Genomic DNA, 25,079 nt, shown 5'->3' on the forward strand with positions numbered 1-25,079 from the left:
TCTGGGCCCCTTCCAAATCCCCGATTCCATGATTCTACAAGCAGCTCTCTCTCCCCCTCCATCCTCCTTTTCTCCCTCTTTGTCACACACAAATGCACCAACACGTACACTTTGTGAGTAAGCAGCAACGTTCAGCTATGAAGTCCGGTATACCGCCAGGAATAAAGCTCTAGGAAATGAGCATTCCATGAGATTGATTCTGTTGCTGAGATGATTTCATCCCCACGGATGTTGCAGCCATAGAAATCTTGTTGGCTGTTTTAAAATACATCTATGTTATCATATACTTCTGCAGATCTGGGGGCTTTTTTGAAAACTGTGCCTGGAATCATAGTTTCTGATTTACATTGCACAACTTTGTAATCCTGGCAGCCTTAATAATAAGTTGTTGTTCTTGTGCATTCTTAGCTATGTAAGTCAACTTAGGTAAAGGTAAAGGTTCCCCTTGACAAATGTCCAGCCGTGCCCGACTCTAGGGGGCAGTGCTCATCCCCGTTTCCAAGCCGTAGAGCCAGTGTTTGTCTGTAGACAGTTTCCGTGGTCACGTGGCCAGCACGACTAGACCCAAAACACAATTACCATCCCACCATGGTGGTGCCTATTTATCTATTCACATTTGCATGCTTTCGAACTGCTAGGTTGCCAGGAGCTGGGACAAGCGACGGGAGCTCACTCTGTCATGTGGATTTGATCTTATGACTGCTGGTCTTCCGACCTTGCAGCACAGAGGCTTCTGCAGTTTAACCCACAGTGCCACCCCTGTCCCTTTTGTATGTCAACCTAGTTACCAATATTCAGTGACCTTTTCTGCCTTCTGCCCCTTTCTGTTGCCTGGGTCTGCAATTAGTAATGCACTGTTTTGATTAATCAGTGAGTGACTTTACAATAGGACAGAAAAGAAAAATTCATTTCTAAGGTAAATAGCATTGTCTTTTTTCATTTTACAGAGGATTTCTTCTCTTTCTCCACTTCTCATTGTGATGCATAAATGCTGGATTTAACCTAAAGAATCTGTGGAGATGTTGGTCAGCCTTGTGGATGACTTGTGGCTCTTTGCTCCACCCCCATGGCCCCCAGAAATAACCAATATTTAGTTTACATGTGTTTTTAATATGAAATTACATTATACAGCCTCAGATTGTTGAGACATGGGGCCGGGAATCGTCTCCTCTGACTCACGGTGGTTCTCCAGAAACAGTGGCAAGATTCTCCAGGCCAGCCTAGAGATGTCAAGTTTAATCTTTGCCACCTTCTGAATGAGTGGAGATGCCACAGTCAGTCCTTGGTGCCTTCTCGATGAGAGGCATGTGCTCTACCCTGGAAGTGCCAACCGCCTCAGTTTTTTGTTTCCCTGGATTCCCCTCGAATTTTATGCTGATCTGTTCTCTTCTTCCCTTGGCCAAAGCAGAAGCTGTGAGGTAAACACTAAGTCTTTTGTTTATCTTAATTATAGCTTGGAAGCAGAGCCCAAAATAGACATTCTTAAGTCTTCAGGGAAGGATGTCTTGTTCCGTGTGCTTCTCTCTTCCCTTCTCTGCCTCTGACACGGTTTAGCTTGCAAGCTCTTCTAGCCATGGATTACGGTCTGAATAGGGAGACGAGATCATAATGCATTAGGTTGCAGTTCTTCCCCCCCCCAGTCCCCACCAGCTGAGATGATGGGCCACCAGTGCAAGGATTTCTTTGGGGGGGGGCAGGGAGATTTATCTTACCCTGGGAAAACATTGCTGCAGCAATGATATGTGAATAAACAGGCAAAATTTTGAGAGCTTCCATGAAGTAGTATTGATAACACTGCCTGTGTAGACTGATACATCCCAAATCATATAGTTATAAGAAGAACATGGAACCTACTCATCTGTTCTTGAGTACAATGGCAACAATCCCTGATCCTTGGCTCTGGTGGCTGGGGTTGATGGGAACTGGAGTGCCCCCAAGATTTCTGATTTCCCTCCCCTGTGTTACAACATAGAAGGAGCTCTTTTGAATGAGACTGAAGGACTATCCTCTTATCTTTCTTTTTGACAGTAGCCAGCCATATACCTCTGGGGAGTCCAAAGCCTAACAAATAGGCAAAGACCCATCCTCAGCAAGGGGTATTCAGTGGCATACTGTTTTAAAACATGGAGGTTCTGCTTAATCACCATAGCTACTAGCCAATCTCTGGGAATGTGCCTAATCCTTTTTTTTAAAAAGTCACCTAAGATTGTGAGCAACAGCATTTCCCATGTGTGATAAATTCTGTTCTATTTATTAATTGTGCATTGTATGAAGAAGTACTTAATTTTGTTTATCCATAATTTATCACCGGTAGAGTTCAATGTGTCACTTGGATATTCTAAGGGCGGCCACTGGTGCATCACTGAAAAGGAGGACATGAAGAGACAAAAAAACTGCATTTAATTTACATTGAATTTTAACATTGCCAGCACAAAAGTCACATCCAGTTGTGCTTCTGGAGTGGAAGGGTTGACTGGCAGAAAATCTCGTTTCCACCAATGCCATGTCCTAGATCAGATGTGCACCAGTTGCTTCATCACACAAAGAATTTATGGTTGACACTAGAGATGGGCACAAACCACCAGTTCGGCAGTTCCTGCCAGTTCATTTGTTGGCTGAAAGGCATCTGGCACTTTCCAGCCCTGCCTCCTCTGGTGGGCCCTTACTCAGAGACAGTGGCTGGCTTCCTGACCCCTCCTTCTCTGGGCTGCCTCTGAATGGGTGCCCACCAGAGGAGGCAGGCCAGGGAACTGCTGAAAACTTGTTCATCTGAGAAATGAACTAGAATGAACCGTCACATTGTTCATGCCCATCTCTAGTTGGCACAAGTTAGTGAAGTTGCTCCTGTTGTTAACAACACCAATGGAAGCTGTCAGGACAGTCTACAGGATCCCCTTTTGTGCTTATGACCATCCTGACTTCAACAAAAGTGGAAGTCAGGATGTCCCCATTATTATGCTTACCCAAATATTTTTCTGGCCACAATTTATAACAGTAAGGGAAATGGGAGAATGTTCAACTTTGTGGAGAGATGAAGGGGAAAGAACACTCTCTACTAAGCTGACTCTGAACAAAGTCATTTATGCTTGTATTTCAAACAGCAATTGCACTATTTTGTCATCAAATGATTGTCTTTCAATTAAAACATATAATGCCACTTCAGCTTTTTTGTCCAGTTTTCGGAAGTATTCCCAACAACCGACTCCACACACAGTAAGGCAGGTTTTATACAGTTTACAGTAACCTTAACAATAACAACATCAAAACTGTGTATATAAAAATGATTGACGAAAAACCTCCACAATTTTTTTTTGGTAGCTTGATTGTAGTAGGAACTAGGACGTTTCTGCTTTATCAAGATGTCCAATATAGAGCACAGTAACTTCAAGTTGCAACCACTATGTCATTCCAAGTAAAGAGAGAGAGAACAACAGAAGGTACATTTTAAAAATTCTTGATAACAGTGTTAGAATATTCTGCAATGATGCATTACCCCATAAACAAATGATTCAATTCTTAAAAAAAAAACCACACACACACACAACCCTCTAGTTTATGAATGTGGGATATAGTGCTTCTGTACCCATGATTCAGAAAGCCAGGAAATGGCCCAACATTGCTGCACAGTATTGTTCCTGTGTTGCCAGCTGGAAAAAGGATGCCAAGCTTTACACAGCAAAGGGCAGCCTGAGTGTTGACAACACCAATGACAGCTGTCAGGACAGTCTACAGGATCCCCTTTTGTGCTTATGACCATTCAAAAGCGGACCCCCTGCAAGGGAAAATCCCAGAAACTGACTCCTTTTTTTTCATCAGTTAACCACTTCTCACGCAAACACAAAGCAATTGTCAGGGCTGTTTTTCAGCAAGCGTGAATGATGAATCAGGATGCAGATGACATCATCGTATCAGCAGAAAGCAGGACTTACTTGAAATGATTTCTGATTAAAGTGAAAGAAGAAACTGCTAAAGCAGGACTTTGTGAGAGCCTCATGGTGCAGTGGTTAAACTGTTGTCCAGCAGCCAAAAGTGTCCTCACAACCTGGGGTTCAATCTCAGGTAGCCGGTTCAAAGTTCATTCAGCCTTCCATCCTTCCAAGGTCGGTACATTGAGTACCCAGCTCTCGGGGGGGGGGGGGATGTGTAGCCAGCATAATTAACTTGTAAACCACCCAGAGTGCTTTAAGTGCTATGGGACAGTTTATAAGCAGCACACTTTGAAGTAAACATTGAGAAGATACAAAACCTAATGAGAGAATCAATGTAGAAGTTAAAATAGACAATGAAGGGATTAAAATATTTAGAGATTTTGTGTTCCTTTCTTCAACCATCAATCCAAATGGGGACTGCAGCCAAGAAATCTGAAGAAGGCTGGGACTTGGAAAAACAGCAGTGAAAGATTTTGAAAATATGATCAAGTATAAGGATGTGTTGCTGGAGACCAAGACCGATATCATTTACACTCTTGTATTCCTGATCACTATGTATGGGACTTAAAGCTGAACAGTAAAGAAAGCTGACATGAAAAACATTGATTAATTTGAAATCTAGTGTTAAAGAAGAGCTTTGCAGATTCCCTGGACTGCCAGAATGAGAAACATTTAGATCCTAAATCAAATCAAGCCTGAACTGTGGAAGCAAAAATGACGACACTGAGGTTATCTTATTTTGAGCCCATTGTGCGAAAGCAGGATTCTCTGGAAAGGTTGAAGGTAGCAGGACAAAAGGAAGAACAAAAACAAAAAGGGTTGACTTCTTAAAGGAAGCCACAGGCTTTAGTCTGCAAGAGCTGAACAGGGCTGTTGAGGGGAGAATGTTCTGGAAATCTCTCCATAAGGTCACCCTAAGTAAGAACAACAACAGGATGGTGTGAGCACAACTGTATCAGAAATAAGGAAGGATGGGGGGGGGGAGGAATAAAGAAATTCCCCTGCTCTGGGAAACAATTGTACGGCGCCAACCCAACAGGGGTGGATATAAATAAAATCTGTACTTTGAGGGAGAGGTCTCCCACATCCAAACTATTAATTGCAACACACATTTTAGAAAAAAAATGAAGAAAGCTTGTTAAAATGCAGTGGTTGTCCTGTGCTCTGCCAAGGACCTCTTGCCCTGCTTTCTTTGCAGTTTTCTTTTTAAAATAACATACATATTTTTTAGGATGCCAGCAAAGCTCTTGCACCGCATCAAGTAAATAATCCCTTTAAAATATTCAGCACTTCAGCTTCTTATTGATGTGCCTTAGGCGGCAATTTCTGTGGCCCTTCTGCATATAACCCAGCCTAGAAGATCATAAAACACACAGAAGCCTTCATTTCTGTGGCTGCTCAGCTCTTAACCATTGCCCTGCACAGGGGAGTGTAGATCAAAGCAGATGTTCAGCTGAGACAACCTGTTGAAGTAGGGGCTGTCTTTGGAGAAGCAAAGTTTAATGGTGCCACAGTGTGGGTAGAGTAGATGTTGTTTATTATGTATCCTGAAGAAGAATTTCTCTTCTGTAAGAGTTATTGAATTGGATGAATCCCAAACTGGAACTGAGATTGCCAGAAGAAATATCAACAACCTCAGATATACAGATGATACCACTCAGATGGCAGAAAGTGAGGAGGAACTAAAGAACCTCTTAATGAGGGTGAAAGAGGAGAGCGCAAAAAATGGTCTGAAGCTCAACATCAAAACAACTAAGATCATGGCCACTGGCCCCATCACCACCTGGCAAATAGAAGGGGAAGATATGGAGGCACTGACATTGGGCTCCATGATCACTGCAGATGGTGACAGCAGCCATGAAATTAAAAGACCCCTGCTTCTTGGGAGGAAAGTGATGACAAACCTAGACAGCATCTTAAAAAGCAGATACATCACCTTGCCGACAAAGGTCCGCATAGTCAAAGCTATGGTTTTTCCAGTAGTGATGTATGGAAGTGAGAGCTGGACCATAAAGAAGGCTGACCACTGAAGAATTGATGCTTTTGCATTGTGATGCTGGGGCAGACTCTTGAGTGTCCCCTGACTGCAAGGAGAACACACCTATCCATTCTAAAGGAAATCAACCCCGAGTGCTCCCTGGAAGGACAGATCCTGAAGCTGAGGCTCCAATCCTTTGGCCATCTCATGAGAAGAGAAGACTCCCTGGAGAAGACCCTGATGTTGGGAAAGTGTGAAGGCAAGAGGAGAAGGGGATGACAGAGGATGAGATGGTTGGACAATGTCATTGAAGCGACCAACATGAATTTGACCCAACTCCGGAAGGCCGTGGAAGACAGGAGGGCCTGGCATGCTCTGGTCCATGGGGTTACAAAGAGTCAGACACAACTTAATGACTAAACTACAACAACAATGGGTTATTGGACTGTAGAACACCCTTCTTTGAAAGAACAGAGCAGGGCAGGTGCTGGAGAAAAATGTTGGAGACATTGAGTTTTTTAAAAAGTCTCTAGTGCCACATTGGCACATTAGAGGAGCCGCAGATCTGAGGCAAACACCCTCACCATATTTCTCCCCCCAACTCAGCCTGTTTTGATACAATACTGCTACTTAGCTCCATGGAAGAATAGAGGTGAGTAATAAGGCAAGGGCTTTTAAAACCCACCGGGGAATGGGATGCAAGACATGGTTCAGAGGTTCAGTTTAGGACTTGGGAGACAGGAACTCAAGTCCCACTCAGCCGTGCAGTTCAATGGGTGGCCTTGGGCCAGTCAAAGCCTCACATCCTGACCTACATTGCAAGGTTCACCTGTCAGTGGAGTGGAAAGGAAGGGAGACAGGTATGCTCTTCAGAGCCTTTTCAAGGAAAGGTGGCATATATGTGTATTAAACAAATAAAAGGAAATGGGGAAATGTTTCATTTTTTTAAAAAAAATTGGGCTGGTAAAGAACAGCTTTGGGCAACTATCTGGCAGATCTGCTTTGATTTATATTCCTGCCTTGAGCAGGGAATTGGACTCAATGGCCTCAGAGGCCCCTTCAAACTCCATGATTCTATGAGCTTGAGCCAACCCCCTTTTCCATTTTGTGATTTTTTTCCCCTTATTTCTTTCTTTTTCCTAGTCTCAACCACTAGATGATAGTTTCCCATCCAAAACTTCTCTGCATCAGGTTTGGCAGCCGGCTGACTTTCGGCTCACGTGCCCCCAGAGAGGGTTCTGTGTGCCATAGGTTATACCATCGCTGGCCTAGTCCCATGAACCAGGGTTTTAAGCCATGTATGAAGTTTCAGGCATTGGAAAGTTACCCTCTCGCTTTCTGGTTGGCGGAAGCAGTTTCTCCTACTGGAAATGTACCATCGGACATTGACCTCTGCCAGGTCTCTCTTCTTCCTCCCCCACCCCCCTGAGTTTAAAGGTATAAATCTTTGATTTCATAGCCTTGTAAGGTAAAGGTAAAAGTTCCCCTTGACAATTTGTCCAGTCGTTTCCGACTCTCGCGGGCGGTGCTCATCTCCGTTTCCAAGCCATAAAGCTAGCATTTGTCCAAAGACAATCTTCAGTGATCACGTGGCCAGCACAACTAGACATGGAACGCCGTTATCTTCCCATCGTGGGAGTAATTATTTATCAACTTGCATTTTGTGTTTTGCATGCTTTCGAACCGCTAGGTTGGCAGGAGCTGGGACAAGCGACGGGAGCTCACTCCATTGTGTGGATTCGATCTTAACGACTGCAGGTCTTCTGACCTTGCAGCACGGAGGCTTCTGCGGTTTAACCCGCAGTGCCACCATGTCCCTCATAGCCTTGTACATGAGGACAAAGATCCATAAAATTATTCTCAGAGTAGAAAGATGGCTAAGTATTTTGTAGGACTCCCAAAGAACACGAGAGACCAAGGGTAGGAGCAATTCTTTGGCCAAATGAAGCAAATTTGTGGAGATACTGCAAAAAGTGCCTTAATGCAGATGGGACAAATCACGCAAAATTACTCTGGCTGTTGATTTACTGCACAAACCTTTTAGGATTCGAAACAGGGAACTGGGGAGGTATCCTATTTATCTTAACAGTCAACCTGTTAGTCGATGATTGCTTTTCTCTGTTTTACTTTTCAAAGTGAAGGGACACCAAATTTATGTATTATTATTGTTATTGTTGTTGCTGTTGTTGTCGTTGTCATTGTCGTTCTTGTCGTTCTTGTCGTTGTTATTGTTATTGTGATTGTTGTCGTTGTTGTTGTCATTGTTGTTGCCCTATGGGTGTCTACACATGGTGTGTATTGAACAGGAAGGCCCCACTTTGAAGAATGCACCCACTGAGGCATTAGAAAGGATGTCAGGAGAGAAGCGAAGGCTGGCAGAATTAATTTTATTTTGGATAGATTAATTCCTGTAACAGGTTTCACTCCAGTGAGTCATGATGGGAGCCTAGCACTTAGCAGAAGAGTTTCTCCTGCCAAAGCTCCGAAGAAAGCAAAGATGCGTAAAGTTCAGAAATGTGAAAGGAAGGAGGTCAGAGTGGCTGTCGCGTTTGCTCCTCCTCACATAAAGGAAGCAGCTTTTCCCACCAACCTCCCCGTTCTCCCTCTGTGCTGACAATATGTTTGTCCCTCTCCCCCACCTTCCTGCAAGCGAATATGCATCATCAGTTCTGCACACAATACTCTGATTGCATGAAGATAATGTGTCTTTTGATAAAGCATTTATTAAAGGCCAAAGGAGGAAGGCAGAAAAGGTTACGTGCATCGGCTGCTCCACTGCCACGGAGGTCTGTAGCTTCAGGCCAGTTACGTCCTGCATGGATGTAAGTTTTTGGAGGTGAGGGAAATCCCCAGGGCTTGAAAGGAATCAAACAGCCACAGTTACGTTCCTGGTGGTGCTGGCTTTTCCCAGATAGTTTTCCCAAGTGTTTCATAAACACAGGATGTTCAGGTTGTAGCTGACAGAACCCTTCCCTTTTTGTCAGATTCCAAAGGATCTCCTGTATGGAGAATTAGTGCAGGGAAATCGCCCCAGAGGGAGACCACAGCTGCGATACAAGGACATCTGCAAGCAGGATCTGAAGGCCTTAGGAATGGGCCTCAACAGATGGGAAACCTTGACCTCTGAGCGTTCAGCCTGGAGGCAAGCATTGCATCACGGCCTCTCCCATTTTGAAGAGACCCTTGTCCAGCAGGCTGAGGCAAAGAGGCAGTCACGAAAACAGCAAAATCAGGGAGCTAAACGGGGTACAGATTGTATTTGTCCTAAGTGTGGAAGGGATTGTCACTCTTGAATTAGCCTTCTTAGCCACACTAGACGCTGTTCCAAGTCCTCCATGCAGAGCACAATACCATAGTCTCTTGAGACTGAAGGATGCCTATGATGACTTTAACAAGTACATGTTATGTCAGGTCCTTTTTTTTCTCCAGCACCCATCGTCGTTTAAAAAAAAACTGATTTAATTTTATTTTTCTTGATGCATTGCCAAAGTTGAAGGAAGGTGACAGCATGAAGCAAGCTTTGACGTCAAGGAGGGACAGGGGTCTGGGAAGCTGGTTGGCAAAGAATAAAACATGTTTCTGTTTTACTCACAAATCTTCGTATATGACAGAATAACAAACAAAACATATTTGCTTGTTACAGATTGTATTTGTCCTAAGTATGGAAGGGATTGTCACTCTTGAATTGGCCTTCTCAGCCACACTAGACACTGTTCCAAGTCCTCCATGCAGAGCACGATACCATAGTCTCTTGAGACTGAAGGATGCCTCTGATGCTTATGATGACTTTAACAAGTACATGTTATGTCAGGTCCTTTTTTTTTCTCCAGCACCCATCGTTGTTTAAAAAAAAACTGATTTAATTTTATTTTTCTTGATGCATTGCCAAAGTTGAAGGAAGGTGATAGCAGGAAGCAACCTTTGACGTCAAGGAGGGACAGGGGTCTGGGAAGCCGGTTGGCAACTTGCAGCTGAATTCTGGAAGTACAGAAGAGGGAGGACTAGAGTGGCCTTCCGTGTGGTTCTCTGCAGTCCTCCTCTATCGCCTGACGTTCCAAGATAGTAACCTCAAGGGCTGGCCCTATGGCCCCTGTTTCCATCCAACAGGAGCATAGTAAATGAAACGATCCTCACTTGGTTTTGTTTTCACCTGTCTTTTCCTCACACCTGAAAGTGAGAAACAGTTCTTTTCCATCCCCTCCTTACTTGCAAGGCAACATCAGCCCAGCATTAATGGAAGTTTATTGGCAGAGTGTGGAAACTGCAGGATTTAAAAAATCCAACTACATGATAGAGAAAAGGAAAAAAAAATCCAGACAGAGACCTAGAGAGCAGATTATTATAATTACAAGTCTCCCTCAGATGTACCACCCATTATTGTTTGATTAATTTTACCTCTATTAACAACATAGTTTCAATAGATTCACTCAGAGACTCCAGTGTTGAGAAAGAATAAAACATGCTTCTGTTTTACTCACAAATCTTCGTATATGACAGAACAACAAACAAAACATATTTGCTTGTTACATAGTTTGAGATCTTAACTGGTTGACATCATTGTTGTGATTAATGGACTGGTTATATAAACACTTCACTCAGACGCTTTACTGCTGACTCCGTAACTGTCAAACTCTAATGCACACAGAACACTAACATTGCTAACTGACACACAACCCTGACTGAGTAAAATGGCAGGGAAAGGAATCAGAAATAAAGAGTGAAAAATTGGTTGCTGCTAAGTGATTGACATTCACCCCAAAGCCTCTCCCATCCAAACTTCCTGAAGTCATAATATTCAGGTGCTATAATTCCACCAGTTCTCACCTTCATGAGAATGACTTCTGTTAGTTCTGTAAATTATCCAAATCCTGCAGAAGTGTGACAGCTGCTACCTCGGTGCATGGACTTTTAAAAACTGGGATCTGTTGGATGAGTTGTTTAGGATGACTTCAGCCTGTCTTTCTCTGAACACTCCATGTGATTTTTGCTTAAAAACAAGAAAAGATACTAGTTTTGCACAGCACTGTTTTCATGCAGTCAGTAGAACTTTGGCAGGGAGAAAAACTCTCTCTCTCTCTTTTTTTCTTGCAGCAGAGGTGAGACATCTCCTGGGGTTCAGGGTTTGTCATGGGATTTCTCAACAGTGCGTCTCAGCGTATTGAGACAGACTGTCAGGGTGATATCCAGGTAGGGCTGGGGAAATTCCTCACTACCCTATATGGAGCCAAAAGCTGAGACATGGTGTTCTAGCCTGAGCCTCCAACAACTTATAGATAAGTATGATAATAGAGAACCAAACATTGGGTGTACATTATCTCCAAATCCTTATATTGACCCTCCAGGGTTGGTCAACTTTAAAGTCTCTATTTTGCAAATGAAAAAGGCAGGTGGAGCTGAAAGACAGAGATATGTCGATCCTACATCCTAGGAGGACGTATCGGTTCACAGTTCAAAAATAAAGCTATAAGGCTATAAGCCATCACAAGGTTTTGGCATCCATCACCTGCCCACAGCCTGCAGATGGCAGTTATCACCACCTTGTTGAGTCAAGTGTTGTCCGTGCAAACAATTTCCATTTTGAATGCAATATTCCATTCGATTCACATTTCTGTGCCAGGTCAACAGAACAGTCTTCTGCAGTTTTTTTCTACTTTTGCCAGCTACCAAGGCCCTTTGCAATATATATTACTGAAATATATATTGAATGTGCCCATTATGCATCTATTCATAAAGTATGTATGTTTGCCCCAACCATTAATACTGAGAATTGCTCGTCTGTAGCCATTAGCGTGTTTCATGTTCTGCTCATTGCTGGAGCGTCGAAACATGTTGCTCTCGGATATACTTTAAGGCAGTGGTCCCCAACCTTGGGCCTCCAGATGTTCTTGAACTAAAACTTCCAGAAACCTTCACCATCACCTCTGCTGGCCAGGATTTCTGGGAGTTGAAGTCCATCTGGAGGCCCAAGGTTGGGGACCTGTGTGTCTGATTTTAGCGTTTTAAGAAAAAGCCATTTTACTCATTCATGGTGAGTTACATTAGGACTGTCAAGCTAAAATGGTCTCGTAGTAAAAGATTATTTGTGCCTTTTTTGTTTAAAAACAACAAGAACAACACTTGATGAATTCAAAGTGAGCATCTTCCAGGCTTACTGGGGAATAGCAAAGTTGGCCTACAGTTGAATTCCAAAAGCATAGTTACTTTGTTTGGATTACAAATCCCAAAATGCTCCCGCCGGCATCACATTGTCCGTACTATGTGGGTCGGTGGTTCCCAAACGTTTTGTCTTCACAACTCCCTTCGTTTTCTGACCACTGGCCATGGCTCCCCTAGCTCAGAAGAGCCATCAGGCAATATCTGCCACCAGGAGCAGGATCTTGACCATCAACATCCCCCCCAAACCATCTAATCTCTCCCCAAAACCATCCTCCCAGGTCCTGATACGGGAAACTCCTGAGGCTACCCAGCAAGCACTTCCACCAGGGACCATAGAGATGGGGAGGCAGGAACACAACCTCCACTTCCTTATCCTTTTAGACATAAAGCTATGAGAGCACTGGAGAAGCCATTCATGAGCAGCTCCTCTAGATTCTTCTAGAGGAAGGATCCTTTCCTAGCTCTCTCTTCCATCCCTTTTACTGTGGGATCCCTGCCCGGGTTTCACTGTGTCCTCCAGAGCCATGGCGTACAATTTGGGAACCCCTGACCTGGGGAATTCGGGGCAGTTTTAATCCAACAATGTTTCCAAGCCTTGACTGGAGTTGGCAGTCAAAGACATGTCGGTTGTGGTGGTGTTAAGTGATTAATTTCTAAACCACGTTCCAGAGGTGCCTCCAGCACATCCATTCATTGGGAAGTCATCCATCCTTGAACAGGGATGGATGACTCCATGTTTTGACATTTCCCACATTCAGATTTTGTACTTGCCCTCTTGTAGCTCTTAAAGATGAAGGAGAAGTGTTGTTCTCACAGAACATACATTCCCTCCTATATGTTGTTGTTGTTTAGTCATTTAGTTGTGTCCAACTCTTTGTGAACCCATGGACCAGAGCACACCAGGTCCTCCTGTCCTCCACTGCCTCCCGGAGTTGGGTCAAATTCATGTTGGTCGCTTTGGTGACCCTCTCCAACCATCTCATCCTCTGTCGTCCCCTTCTCCTCCTTCACACTTTCCCAACATCAGAGTCTTTTCCAGGGAGTCTTCTCTTCTCATGAGATGGCTAAAGGATTGGAGCCTCAGCTTCAGGATCTGATCTTCCAGTGAGCACTCAGGGTTGATTTCCTTTAGAATGGATAGGTTTGTTCTCCTAGAATGGATAGGTTTGTTCTCCTTGCAGTCCAGGAGACTCTCAAGAGCCTCCTCCAGTACCACCCCTATATGTATATCCTTTTATTTATATATATTTCATTTTCAGAAGTAAAATAAATACGACTCTTGTAAGTGAACCACGGAGGGGGCGGGGGACGATCAGCTTTGCTAGAAGCATTACAGCATGGTTTGTTAAGTGACAAAGACATTTGGATATTTAGTGAGAAATGCCCAATTTACAGTAGATCAGTAAGCAGCTTTGTGCCACTGAAGAAAGATGTACAAAAACAGTTGTACAGTTACAGATGAACACAGAGGAGACTGCCTGTTGATGTGATTTTATTTTATTTTTTAAAAGTTGATGCTAGGTTGTTTTTGTTCCACAAGCTGTGTGTGTGTCGTTCTCCTCATTTTCCCTCCCAGCAGTCCTGAATGGTAGGAAGAGATCATTCCAGAATCAAATGAAAGGGGAAAAAAAATAAAGCTTTGTGGTTCTTGTACAACATTTTGCATGCCCCGGTGCCACAGCATCAGCATGTTCCAGGGACTGCTAGAAAATATTTATGCCCGAGGGCAGGAAGTAGGTACATGAAAGGAGGCCTGCCTTCTCACTGCCTTTCATTTGGTTTAATCTAGTTATGCCACGTTTTGCTGAACAAGTCGAAGTGGCCATTGAAGCTCTGAGTGCGAACATCCCGCAGCCATTTGAAGAGAACGAGTTCATAGACGCCTCCCGCTTGGTTTATGATGGAGTTCGTGACATCCGGAAAGCTGTTCTGATGATAAGGGTACGTCAAGGGATCTGGGGAAACGGAGAAAAATTCAGCCTGGAGGGGAAAAAGCTGATGGAAAGCAGGAAGGGAACTGCTGCCTGGCATTTGCATTGTTTTGTCACGGACGAGATTTCCTCCACTCCAGAACTGATCACATTTTGGGTGGTGGTGGGGGGAAATCTATTTTTAAAAATAGGTTTGATCCTTCCTTTGGGGCGTGCTTGGTTTTTCCACCAACCTTGTGAAATAGATTAACATGAAATAGAAAGGGCGCTGAGCCTTAAACCAGGTGTCTCCTCAGCTGGCGCTCCGATCTATGAATCATGTGGGAACATAAAAAGCTTGCTTTTCCTGAGTCAGAAGATTACTCTACGGACAAATACACGCCCCCCGTACTGCCAATATTCATTCAAAGTGGATCTCTGGAGTCACAGTCAAGAGTCTTAACTATTACTAACTAGAGATGCCATGTTGAACTTGATAGTTTCTTTCCCCCATGCAAAGCAGAAGATTGGAAATGTTCCATTTCTGGGTTAGTATACTCAGAATCCCTTAACCAGTGTATCTGGGCATGAGTTTCCTCAGAATTGAGTCCTTCTGCTCCCCCAAGTGGCTTTCTGACATCCAGACTAGTATTTGAAACCATCACCTTTTCAGCACCTCTCAGAATCCTCCTGCCAATGCAGTCCTATTGGTGAGTGGATTCTGGGAGCTGTAGTCCAAAAAGGAACTCTTCTGCTGTCCCAAACCCAGCATCCTACCAGACCTAGCACCCATCTCCTTCATTGTGGCTCTCAAAAATTGCCTAAAATGGAGCTTGCATGAACATGCACGTGGGTGGGCAATGTCAGTGACAGGTTTTGCTCAACCTCTGTGCAACTGGAGGTGCTGAATTCGAGTGTTAAAAGGACCCAAAGAGGTGTGGGGTGGAGAATGCCACTGAGATAGATTCCATCACCATCACCACCCGCAAGTGATGGGTGTTCCTGGCATGTGTGTTAAAGATGGGATGGGACTGAATGTTCACATCTATGCTGGTTTACGCAACAGTGTGAACTAATATTCGTGTGATATGCCCCCCTTTCCCTCCATAAGCTTGAGGCATTCTTGTAGGTCTTTCCCCCTCCAACTTTATCCCTATGGGGCCAATTAGACTGAAAGACTGCATTGAGCCAAAAGTTACTCAGTGCGTTTCCTGGCTGAGTAAAGACTTAAACCCAGATCTCTCAAGTTCTAGACTAACCACTGTACCTCACCATTCCTACCTTTCCTAAATGGATGAAACAATTTAGTGGAATAAAATCCCATCACGTAGGCTGTGTCACAGGGGAAAATGCATCCCAAGACTGCATCCTTCCAAATCTCAAAATATTTTTTTCTTTGCAACCCCCATCCCCCAGGATATACTTGGAATATTTACATGACACGTTATATCCCTTAGATTCAGGAACTAAATTAATATGGTCCCTGTCAGGTGCCAGGATTAGAGATGGGCACAAACCACAAAGACTCACGAACCATCCAAACTTAAAAACCAAAACCAATTTTTTTAAGTTCACTCCTTTTTAAGCGGAAACAACCCCCCATCCCCTTCCCACTGCCCTCCCCAATAGCTTTCCTTCTGGGAAGGATCATAAAAGACAAGGTAGGGAGGTGATGAGGGCAGTGAGGGGGTGGAGAAACCAGGAAGTTTTTGAAAATGCCAAAAAAAAAAAAAAGTTGTGGTTCAGATGAGTTCAGGTTCTCCAGTTTGGACAAACCCAAACCAATCTCAATCAATGAACCAGCAATTTTTCACAAACTGCCTGGTTTGTGTTTTTTTTATTATTATTATTCGTGGCCATCTCTAGCCAAGATTATTCCAGCAGTATTTCTTCCCTCGTCTGTGGTCTTTCCTGTGGTGCCCCTTTAATCACCGGCAAGGGACTGGGCCAGAATACTTAGACCTTCTTTCATAAATCTTGCGAATTGAGGGAGGCTCACCCCAATATTTTCCGGAGGTACTTCCCCCTCCTTAATCATAGTCCCCTTGACATTTAGTCCAGTCGTGTCCGACTCTAGGGCGCGGTGCTCATCCCCATTTCCAAGCCATAGAGCCAGTGTTTGTCCGAAGACAATCTTTCCGTGATCACATGGCCAGTGCGACTAGGCACGGAACACCGTGACCTTCCCACCGTGGTGGTACCTATTTATCTACTCACATTTTTACATGCTTTCGAGCGGCTAGGTTGGCAGGAGCTGGGAAAAGCGACGGGAGCTCACTCCATCGCATGGATTCGATCTTACGACTTCTGGTCTTCCGACCTTGCAGCACAGAGGCTTCTGCGGTTTAACCTGCAGCGCCACCACATCCCTAGTTAATCATAGTCCACCAGTGCTTAATTCCCTTGTATGTAATGGTAACAGCAAAGTGGATACAATCCGTTTCCAGATCCATCATCTGAATCACAACAGGGTTGGAAGGCAGCTCTGGAAAGTGTTTACCTCTGATCTGCAATTCAGTCCTGATCAACTCTGAAAACGAACAGTAGGCAGACATCCCCCCCCCTTTGCACACACCCCTCTTGTGCAGAAAAATAGCACATTACCCACAGCATCCAGCTATCTCGCTTTTACCATAGTTCAATTGTGTAATGAAGATTAGAACTGTTTGTGCCTCATTAATGTACGTATTGAGCTCAGGGTAAGAGATAGGTGTTCTTAATATCTAAATGAATAAATAAATTAACTTGCTGCTCCAGTGAATCTCCAAAGGGGTAGTTCTCAATGTTTATTCAGGTAGGGAAATTGTCATTTCAACGTTGAGTAACCAGTTGATTTGATTTTATCAGCCGTTTTCTTTCTTCTCCCTCCCCACTTAATAAACTAAACAGCATAATAATTGGGAGGGAAGGTTTTGTGAGTTTGTTTTCATCAGCCTGCCTTCAACCAGCTTATTTAAGAGCCCATATTCGTGTCACTCCACTGGAAGGTTTGTCTCCTCTCACAGGAAATATGGCGATGTTTCTGTTGATATTTCTGAAACCTATAGACTGACATTGAGGGGATCCGGGCCCATTAGCTCAGTGTGTACTGAAGGCACTAAATTGGAGCTTAAATTTCCTTTTTAGAACATAATTTCAGAACTGTTTGTTCAGGCACAGTAAGTCTCCTGTTTTGCTCTTTAAATCTTTTCTGAAAAGCCTGAGCGCTAAAATGACTCGTAATCACATCAGATTTTCTGTCAGAGCCATTCATCCCCCCCCTCCAGTAATTGTTCGGAGTACACATCATGGAACAAAGAAATTAGCAGGGATATTTGTTTTACAGCACGTAGGAAAGGAAGCCTATTCTTCAAACTACACACAAAAAGGGGTCTCCTTTCACCTCACTCTGGTAATCGAAAGGGAAGAAGCATCATCTCTGTCGAGCTGCATTTTGCCACCTACGTGGAGGTGAACCAGAGATGTAAAGACATCTTAATCGTGTTAGTAATCAAGGTGGGGAGAAAATTAGTTCCCTCTGCCACTCTTTTAGGAGTTGGGGGAAGAGAGAAAAAAAATACTCCCTGTGTAATATATTTAGCCAGATAATTTCAGCAGCTGAAATTGAAAGGAATAGACTGGCCTGCCTTGTTTCTTTCATCACCCTGGAGGCAGACTGGTACATACAGTTTTTGCCTCAATTACTTACAGTATTTCCCTGGGACACCTTGCTGGAATGAAACCCAGCCGAGAAAGTCCAGAAGCAACACAATGCGTGTCCTCTTCTGCATCTTATTTCTCCTCATACGACAGGCTGTTCAGCGTCACTCCTGCTGTCGGCAATATTTTTTTTCCATCACTTAGATTTGCTCATTGCAACTCAAGGACTAACATCTGTTTGGACAGTGAGATGGACTGAGCATTTTTCTCACATTCCTGGAGCTGGCGTTTGTTTGTACCCAGCTTGCTGGGGGGGCAATGTGTATCCTGTATAATTAAAAAAATTGTAAACCGCCCGGAGAGTGCTTGTAGCGCTATGGGGCGGTATATAAGTCCAATAAATAAATAAATAAAATAAAATATATGGTGAATACACCACTGTGTTCCCTTTCCAGAGCAAATTCTTCCGCAGGTTTTATAATATGGACCGGAGGCTGCCCAGTGGGGCAGGACTGGATTCCTCCTCCCAGAATATCAGGGAGGATCCCCCTACCCCTTGCTCAAGTCATCATGGACAAGATAACCAGAATTGCTGACAGTGCTTTAAAGAGCAGTCATTCTCAATGCGGGAGGCCATATTAGCCCTCTGGGGGGCTATAGTGCATCCGAAAGGGGCCACAGGATGGAAACAATTCTTCACACACCACCTTATAAGGTTCGTTAGGTGACTTTACACAACCCTGATTTGTCCTGTATTTCTTTCATATTATGTTTTTGGCCGTGGGCCCTCCACCCCACCCCCCAAAAAATAAAAGAAATTGTTGAGAGTGGCTGCTTTACAGTAACTTTAGAGGTTTCTCGTTCTGTTTCACTGATGCAAGAATTGGGAAACTGTTGGTAAATATTCTATTTTTCCATTTGGAATGATATTGTTATTGTTGTTAAATTGTTGTTTTGACATATTAGATTGCTTTTAGTCTATTTTTATTGCTGGCCACCCAGAGTAGAAATTGTCTAAATGACTGGGGTATAAATAAATAAATAAATAAATAAATAAATAAATAAATAAATAAATAAATAAATAAATAAATAAATAAATGAATCAATCAATCAATCAATCAATCAATCAATCAATCAATCAATCAATCCAGGCAGACTTAAAGGATTAGGCAGCAAAAGATATTAATATAAGCAATAGTCAGAAACGAGAATAGAACAAGGCGGTTATTCTCTGATCCCCTTTCGACCTCTCTCCACATCTCAGACATGGGGCTTTTATAATGCCTTGAGAAGTAGGGCAGAGAGAGCAACCAGCCACATCTAGGAGGCAAGGATTACATCAGGTGATAAGGTCTAGTCCTTATGACAGCTTCCGAGTCAAATTTACCTCTTAATTTGGCCGTCATTGCTGATAACCTGATGTCCTGTTATTTGTTAATATTCCTCACCTGTCCTTTTACATTCCTTCCCTTTTAATTCCAGTTTTTCATGATTCGGAGCTCCACAGAAACCACTCATGCCAATAATCCATGGAAATTTTAAGCAGCATGGACTTCCAAGTCCCATAATTCCCAGTCATGGACCATCCTTGGCATGATATGGCTTCTGGGAGCAAATGTTCAAAATATCTGGATGCGAAAAGCTTCCTCGCCCCCTATTCCATGTCAGAAGGCCGTTGTAGGATAAAATTCAGATAAGACACGGTCTGATTAAAATATCTTCCTGCCCTTGTTAATTGTTGTTTGGTTGGAGCAGGGATGGCAAAGGAAAGGTTATGCATAGCCTTCTGTCACCTGAAGAAGATTGCAAATGATGGATGGATCCTGCAACTTCACTGCTCCTTTGAACCCTGTGCTCTAGAGTGTTGGGCTCTAGAGATGAGCACAAAGCTAACCACAAACCGGGAATTTTGTCAAAAATTGCAAATGCGTTATTCAGATCAGTTCAGGTTCATCCAAACCAGGGAACCTGAACTTTCTGGAATCAATGAATTTTTTTCGGTGACCCAACAAACAGTCTGTTTCATTGCCCCACCACCACCTGCTCCCTGCCCCTTCCAACTGCCCCCATTGTCTCCCTACCTTTTCCTGCCACTTGCTCCACCGTGGCCGCCACTATCTTACAAAGCAGCTGACTCCTGCACTTGTCCCCACCTCTCAGCTGTTCACAGAGGCCATCGGCCTGCGAGAGCCAGGTACCTTAAAAAAAAAGGCAGTGGAGGGAGGGGAGGAGACAACACCAGGACAAAGTAGGGAAGCAATGGAGGTAGGGGGAAGGGGGCACAGTTTAGGCTGTGGCTGCAGGAGCTGACGAACCAATTTGTGGTTCGTTCAGGAAAAACTATAAATTTGTGAGTCATGGACTTCCACAAACCAAAATGGACTACCATTTCAGTGGTCCATACCCTTCTCTATTGGGCTGTCAAGGTCTATGGCACAGCCTCCCTTCAGAGTGTGGGAGAGCTACGTTTTCCCCCTGTTACTCTGGAAAGGTTATCCTGACTGCTGTCCTCTTATGTGCACAGAACTCCTGCTTATTTTATGTGGGTTTGAAAGGGAGAGGAGCAAGCAAGGGAAAGCAGAGGCTAGAACTGGGTTAGAGGAACATCTGTCCTATAGTGTCCTTTGGAAACACCACAAAGCGATCATGCTAATGAAATCTTGATTCCCCTGGAAGGAGAGCTTTCGAGGTTCTCTCCTTGCCCCTCATATCTTGTGCCTTGCCATCACTTGAGTTGTGACAAGGAGGGCACTAGAAACCCTATTGCCATGGATGGTCTTCTACGACTCATCTCTCCCTTTTAAAAGCAGAGCTCCTCACTACCTTTGGAACTGTGAAGGGGAATGTGGAAGCAGAAGATCCAGGCACAGATGCATGATACTGCATTCTTGTCCAAACCTTCACGCTGGCTCCACCTCCTTGGCCCATTCTGACCGGCTTAGTAATAAATAAATGAACGGCACTTCACGAATCGGTCCAAATCAAATTGCATTTGGGGTAGTAGGTGGTGTGGGAGCTCTGTGTTATGTTTCCGGTCTTTTGGCTTTACTCCTGGCTCAAAGTGCCTTTTTGTGAGGTCCTTCCCTTAATCTCTTGAAAGATTTTCCAGTCAGCTTGGCATGATAATATTACCGGTGTTCTCTATCCAGAGACCAAATATAATTATTTGGAAATATCACATTCTAGGACTGGGGGGGGAGGGGAAACCAGCCTGTGGGGGTTAGTTTGCAAAATGTGTTCTTACCCTGTTAACGGAGGGAAGAGAGATCACAGCAAGGTGATGATGGATGCTACTTGTGGGGCAGGGGGGGTGGGGAAGCAGGGCTGGAAGAGCATCATTTTAAAAAAAAGACAATTCAATTTGGGGTCCTGCCTGCCTTTGGAGACAAGATAATTTAATATGAAGAAGAAACAGTGTTCTCTAGGCAGGTAGTTGATGAAAGAGGAACAGATAAGTGATTGCCAGGATTTGCCTGCATCCTTTTAAAGCCTACCCTTTCTCCTCTTCTTGCTCTTTCTTTTCCTCTTTGTCTTTAAAATCCAGACTCCCGAAGAGCTGGAAGATGACTCTGACTTTGAGCAGGAAGATTACGATGTTCGCAGCCGGACGAGTGTGCAGACAGAGGATGACCAGCTGATTGCGGGCCAGAGTGCAAGAGTGAGTTTAAAATCCATGCAGTGTATGAGCATCGCTTTACTTTCTTCAGCAAAAGGGGTGCTCTTGGAAGCTGGTTTGGGGAACCAAACTGCAAATAGAAGAGCTTCCATTTGGGTTGCCTCATGTCAGAAATCATTTAGGACACCTCCAGTTGGCCTGGGAAGTTCATTGAAAAAGGAAAGTGTCGTTGAATTTACGTGATGTTCATTTTTCCCCCATGACCAATATTTGCTACCAGGAGTGAAGAAAACTAGCTTTCAGCACGTGGTCCAACTAGGAAGTGTCCTAAGAATTTCAGTTTGGATGTTCAAAACAAAACAAACAAAAAGCCACAAGATTGTGGTCAAGTTTCTAGATCATGTGCTTATGGAAACAAAAATTGGATATGAAAGCTTTGGCTGAAATCCCAACTCATTACTGCGCTATACCCATATAGAGGTCATTAGCATCAGGGCAGTCCCATATTAAGTGGTGAACTGGAGATATCCTCGCATAATAGGGATGTGAACACAGAGCATTTCTCAATATTTAGCCTTCTCCCACCAGAGTAAAAGAACTTGGATGGAGTAAGTTCTCTCTGAGAATACTCATGTAATGAGAATTAGTAGCTGGGTTCGGGTTTAATGTCAATGTCTTCTATTTCCTGTAACCACTGAAAATTCCAGTGTTCTTCCTGAAGCGGGCCAGCCTGTTAAGAACCAGAATATATACTTCTTGGCATTCAAGTTTATTTAAAAATGGCATTTATTACCGTAGTTTTTCCGTGTATAAGATGTCCCCATGTATAAGACGCCCCCTACTTTTCTAACACAAAATTAGGAAATCTAAGTGGGGCTTAGCAAGTGGAGGGGAAAACAGGGATCAAAGCCGTGCAGGATCACTTTGATCTCTGCTTTCCCCTCCACTTGTTTTTTCTCTCCTCAGCTTACTTCCGTGTATAAAATGACCCTCAATTTTTAGTCTAAAGATTTTACACAAAAGTATAGTCTTATACATTGAAAAATATGGTATTTACTTCTTTATTACTTTTAACTTACATACCACCCCATTTACATTAACAAACATTAAACACTGAATTATAGCACAAATAGCCATACCATAAAACATAAAATCAATTTGTAGGGGTATCTTTAAAAAAAAAAAAAAAAAAAGCTTTGAAAACATCCACATGTGTACAGACCTGGCTTATACTTCTAGGACTAGAGATGGGGATGAACTTCAGCTTGGAGGCTCCCAGTGGCTTGCTGGCACAGCACCATAGGTGCCATCCTGCCCCTCCCTGGCCAGTATAGAACTTTTTTAAAATGGCAGCACCTTACACCGGCTGGGATAAAATTATACTGTAATGGCAAAATGCAATAGATTTGCTGAAATCATTTTTGTCCCAATTTATTTTGTATTAAAAATGGTATGTGCTGTATGGATGAAAGTTGGGCACATGGCTTACAGCTGTGCAGGTGGCCATCCTTCAGAATGAATACAGTGCAGGTTGAGTTGTCTGTGAGTTCTACAAGAAAATGTGACTCTGGGGGACTAAGGTGTTCCATTTTGGTCCATGAGAGTCAAAGAATGGGCATTCATGAACCAGGAGTGGATAACCCTACAGAGACAGAGAGACAGAACCTTTAAAGGGACTACCGAACCAGGACAGTATTATCTTATTCTGATACTTTTGGGTGACTGAAACTCTGAGGAACTCCAAAGTTATCCGAGATGTGCCTCAAAAGTAAGTGGTGTAGTTTTGCAGTTTGCCCTGTCCTCTCCAGTCTGTGGTCTTCTTGGATTGAAAATATTTGTCTTCACTTCATACTTCACTTCCTCTCTGAGTCTTGGCCCTGTTTGGTCATTATTTGCAAGCACAGCCTCCAGTCCTGCTCATCCACTCCCTCTGTTGCTGAGAAAGAACTGGACAGCAGCTATAACAGATGGATGGGGCTTCAGAGTTCTGCCCAAGTGGAAGAGCTTTTGAACCCATGGAAGGTTGAAAGTGTGCTCAGCTTAATGTGGCAACCAGTTGTTTTTGGACTTTCTGTAGCAATATGAAAAGGTTAGATATTGAGGGGATGTGTCATAGAATCAGAGAAACATGGAGTTGGAAGGGGCTTTTGAGGCCATCGACTCCCTGTTGAAGGCAGGAATCCAAATCCAAGCAGATCGGACAGAGGGTGGTCCAATTTTCTCTTGAAGGTCTCCAACTCTGGAATGTCTCTAATGCCCTCTACACCATTTTGAAATATAACACTCTATACGAAAGAACCCTAAGAAGTTTTGGAAGCGTCTGCTTCACCATCTTGCTAACTCGCCATGAGGTAACACAGTCAACAATAAACTGCTGTCACTTTTGTGAAAAGCAATTGGAATCTAATCAATACCTGTGATTGAACCAGGGACCAAATACGCTGTGCTTCAAAAATACATACAGTGGTGCCTCGCTTAATGACGATAATCCATTCCAGGAAAATCGCCGTTAAGCGAAAACATCGTAAAGCGGGGAAAAAAACAATTGAAACACATTGAAACCCCTTCAGTGCTTTCCAATGGGGTCAAAACTCACTGTCCAGCGAAGATCCTCCATAGGGCAGCTGTTTTCGCTGTCTGTCTTGTGAGGAATCTGTCCCAGAAAACAGTGGGCAGCCATTTTGTTTACCCGGTGGCCATTTTGAAACCACCGATCAGCTGTTTTAAAATTGTTGTTTTGCGAAGAATCGGTTCCCGAAGCAGGGAACCGATCATCGCAAAGCGAAAAAAAACCATTTAGACCATCGTTTTGCTATCACAATTGCGATCGCAAAAAGATTGACAACCCACAACCGGTGCCTCTTGGACTGCAGTTCCCAGAAGCCTTTGCCAACAGATGTGCTCACCAGAGTTTCTGGGAGATGGAGTCCAAGAACACCTGGGTTCAGTGGGTACCACGAACCTTGGGAACCACTTAGCTATGCTATTTCAATTCCTGGAAGTGCCAGGTTCCCCAGCCATTCTGTGTGTCATCGTCACATGAAAAGATCACCTAGAAATGTTGTCCATGTAAAACAAACAAAGGTTGATTTCTTCAATGGCGTACGTTTCGACCATTCTTGGCATGAGCCCTCAACTTAAGCACAACTAAAGTAGAATGTTGTGTTTGTTTGGAGTGGCACACAGTTGTGAGCCCATAGCATGCAGGGCTGGTCTAGGGGGAAAGGGAGTCAGACATAGTGTCACGGGTAAAATCCACATGCCTAAAGTTACTTGACACCTGGGGTCTGAAAGTGCCCAACATCTGCCGTACTTCACGCGGTTATCCATTAGTCATGGTTTTCAAGATGCTCATTTGTCTTGGTGGACGGTTTCCAGGTGCTAAGTAGTTGCTACAAATCTAATTGTGCCTGAAAGCACTTGTTTCTGAATCAGGGCAATTTTAGGCAGGTAATTGTTTCATGATAAACTGAAGATGCTGTTGCGGATGACCTTAACTTACACGAGAAGACTGCAGATTAGTTTAGTTTAGTTTGACAGGTGACCCCTGCATTCAAAGGATGGTTGTTGAAGCTTGTTGAATGTTTAGAATGTATTTCACTGCTATTGAATTCAATGTTTACCTTTCGCTAAGTGGTCTGCGAAAGCTGATACATGAAATCAGTGGAATTCAAGGCTAACATCCAAGGGAAAAAAATACACCGACCATAAGTGAGTATATGCAGCATTCTTTGTTTTTAACATGGGGAGTCATGCTTACTGTTTCCAGAGAAGAAAAGACCACAACTGCGATGCAAGGACGCCTGCAAGTGGGATCTGAAGGCCTTAGGAATGGACCTCAACAGATGGGA

The 25,079-nt window shown here is 43.7% G+C and overlaps 1 protein-coding gene across 10 annotated transcripts in view; it reads left to right on the forward strand.

The window, feature by feature from the left end:
- CTNNA2 (catenin alpha 2) overlaps positions 1 to 25,079 on the forward strand; it is a 578,592-nt gene that overhangs the window by 501,657 nt on the left and 51,856 nt on the right. For all 10 annotated transcript variants that reach the window (XM_078394460.1, XM_073002097.2, XM_073002098.2 and 7 more), the window contains 2 exons: positions 13,853 to 14,004; positions 21,157 to 21,270. In XM_078394460.1, the coding sequence (XP_078250586.1) occupies positions 13,853 to 14,004; positions 21,157 to 21,270 (266 nt within the window). The remainder of the gene's footprint in view (positions 1 to 13,852; positions 14,005 to 21,156; positions 21,271 to 25,079) is intronic.

Source organism: Pogona vitticeps, chromosome 5 (assembly GCF_051106095.1).
Source record: "Pogona vitticeps strain Pit_001003342236 chromosome 5, PviZW2.1, whole genome shotgun sequence".
NCBI lineage: Eukaryota > Metazoa > Chordata > Lepidosauria > Squamata > Agamidae > Pogona > Pogona vitticeps.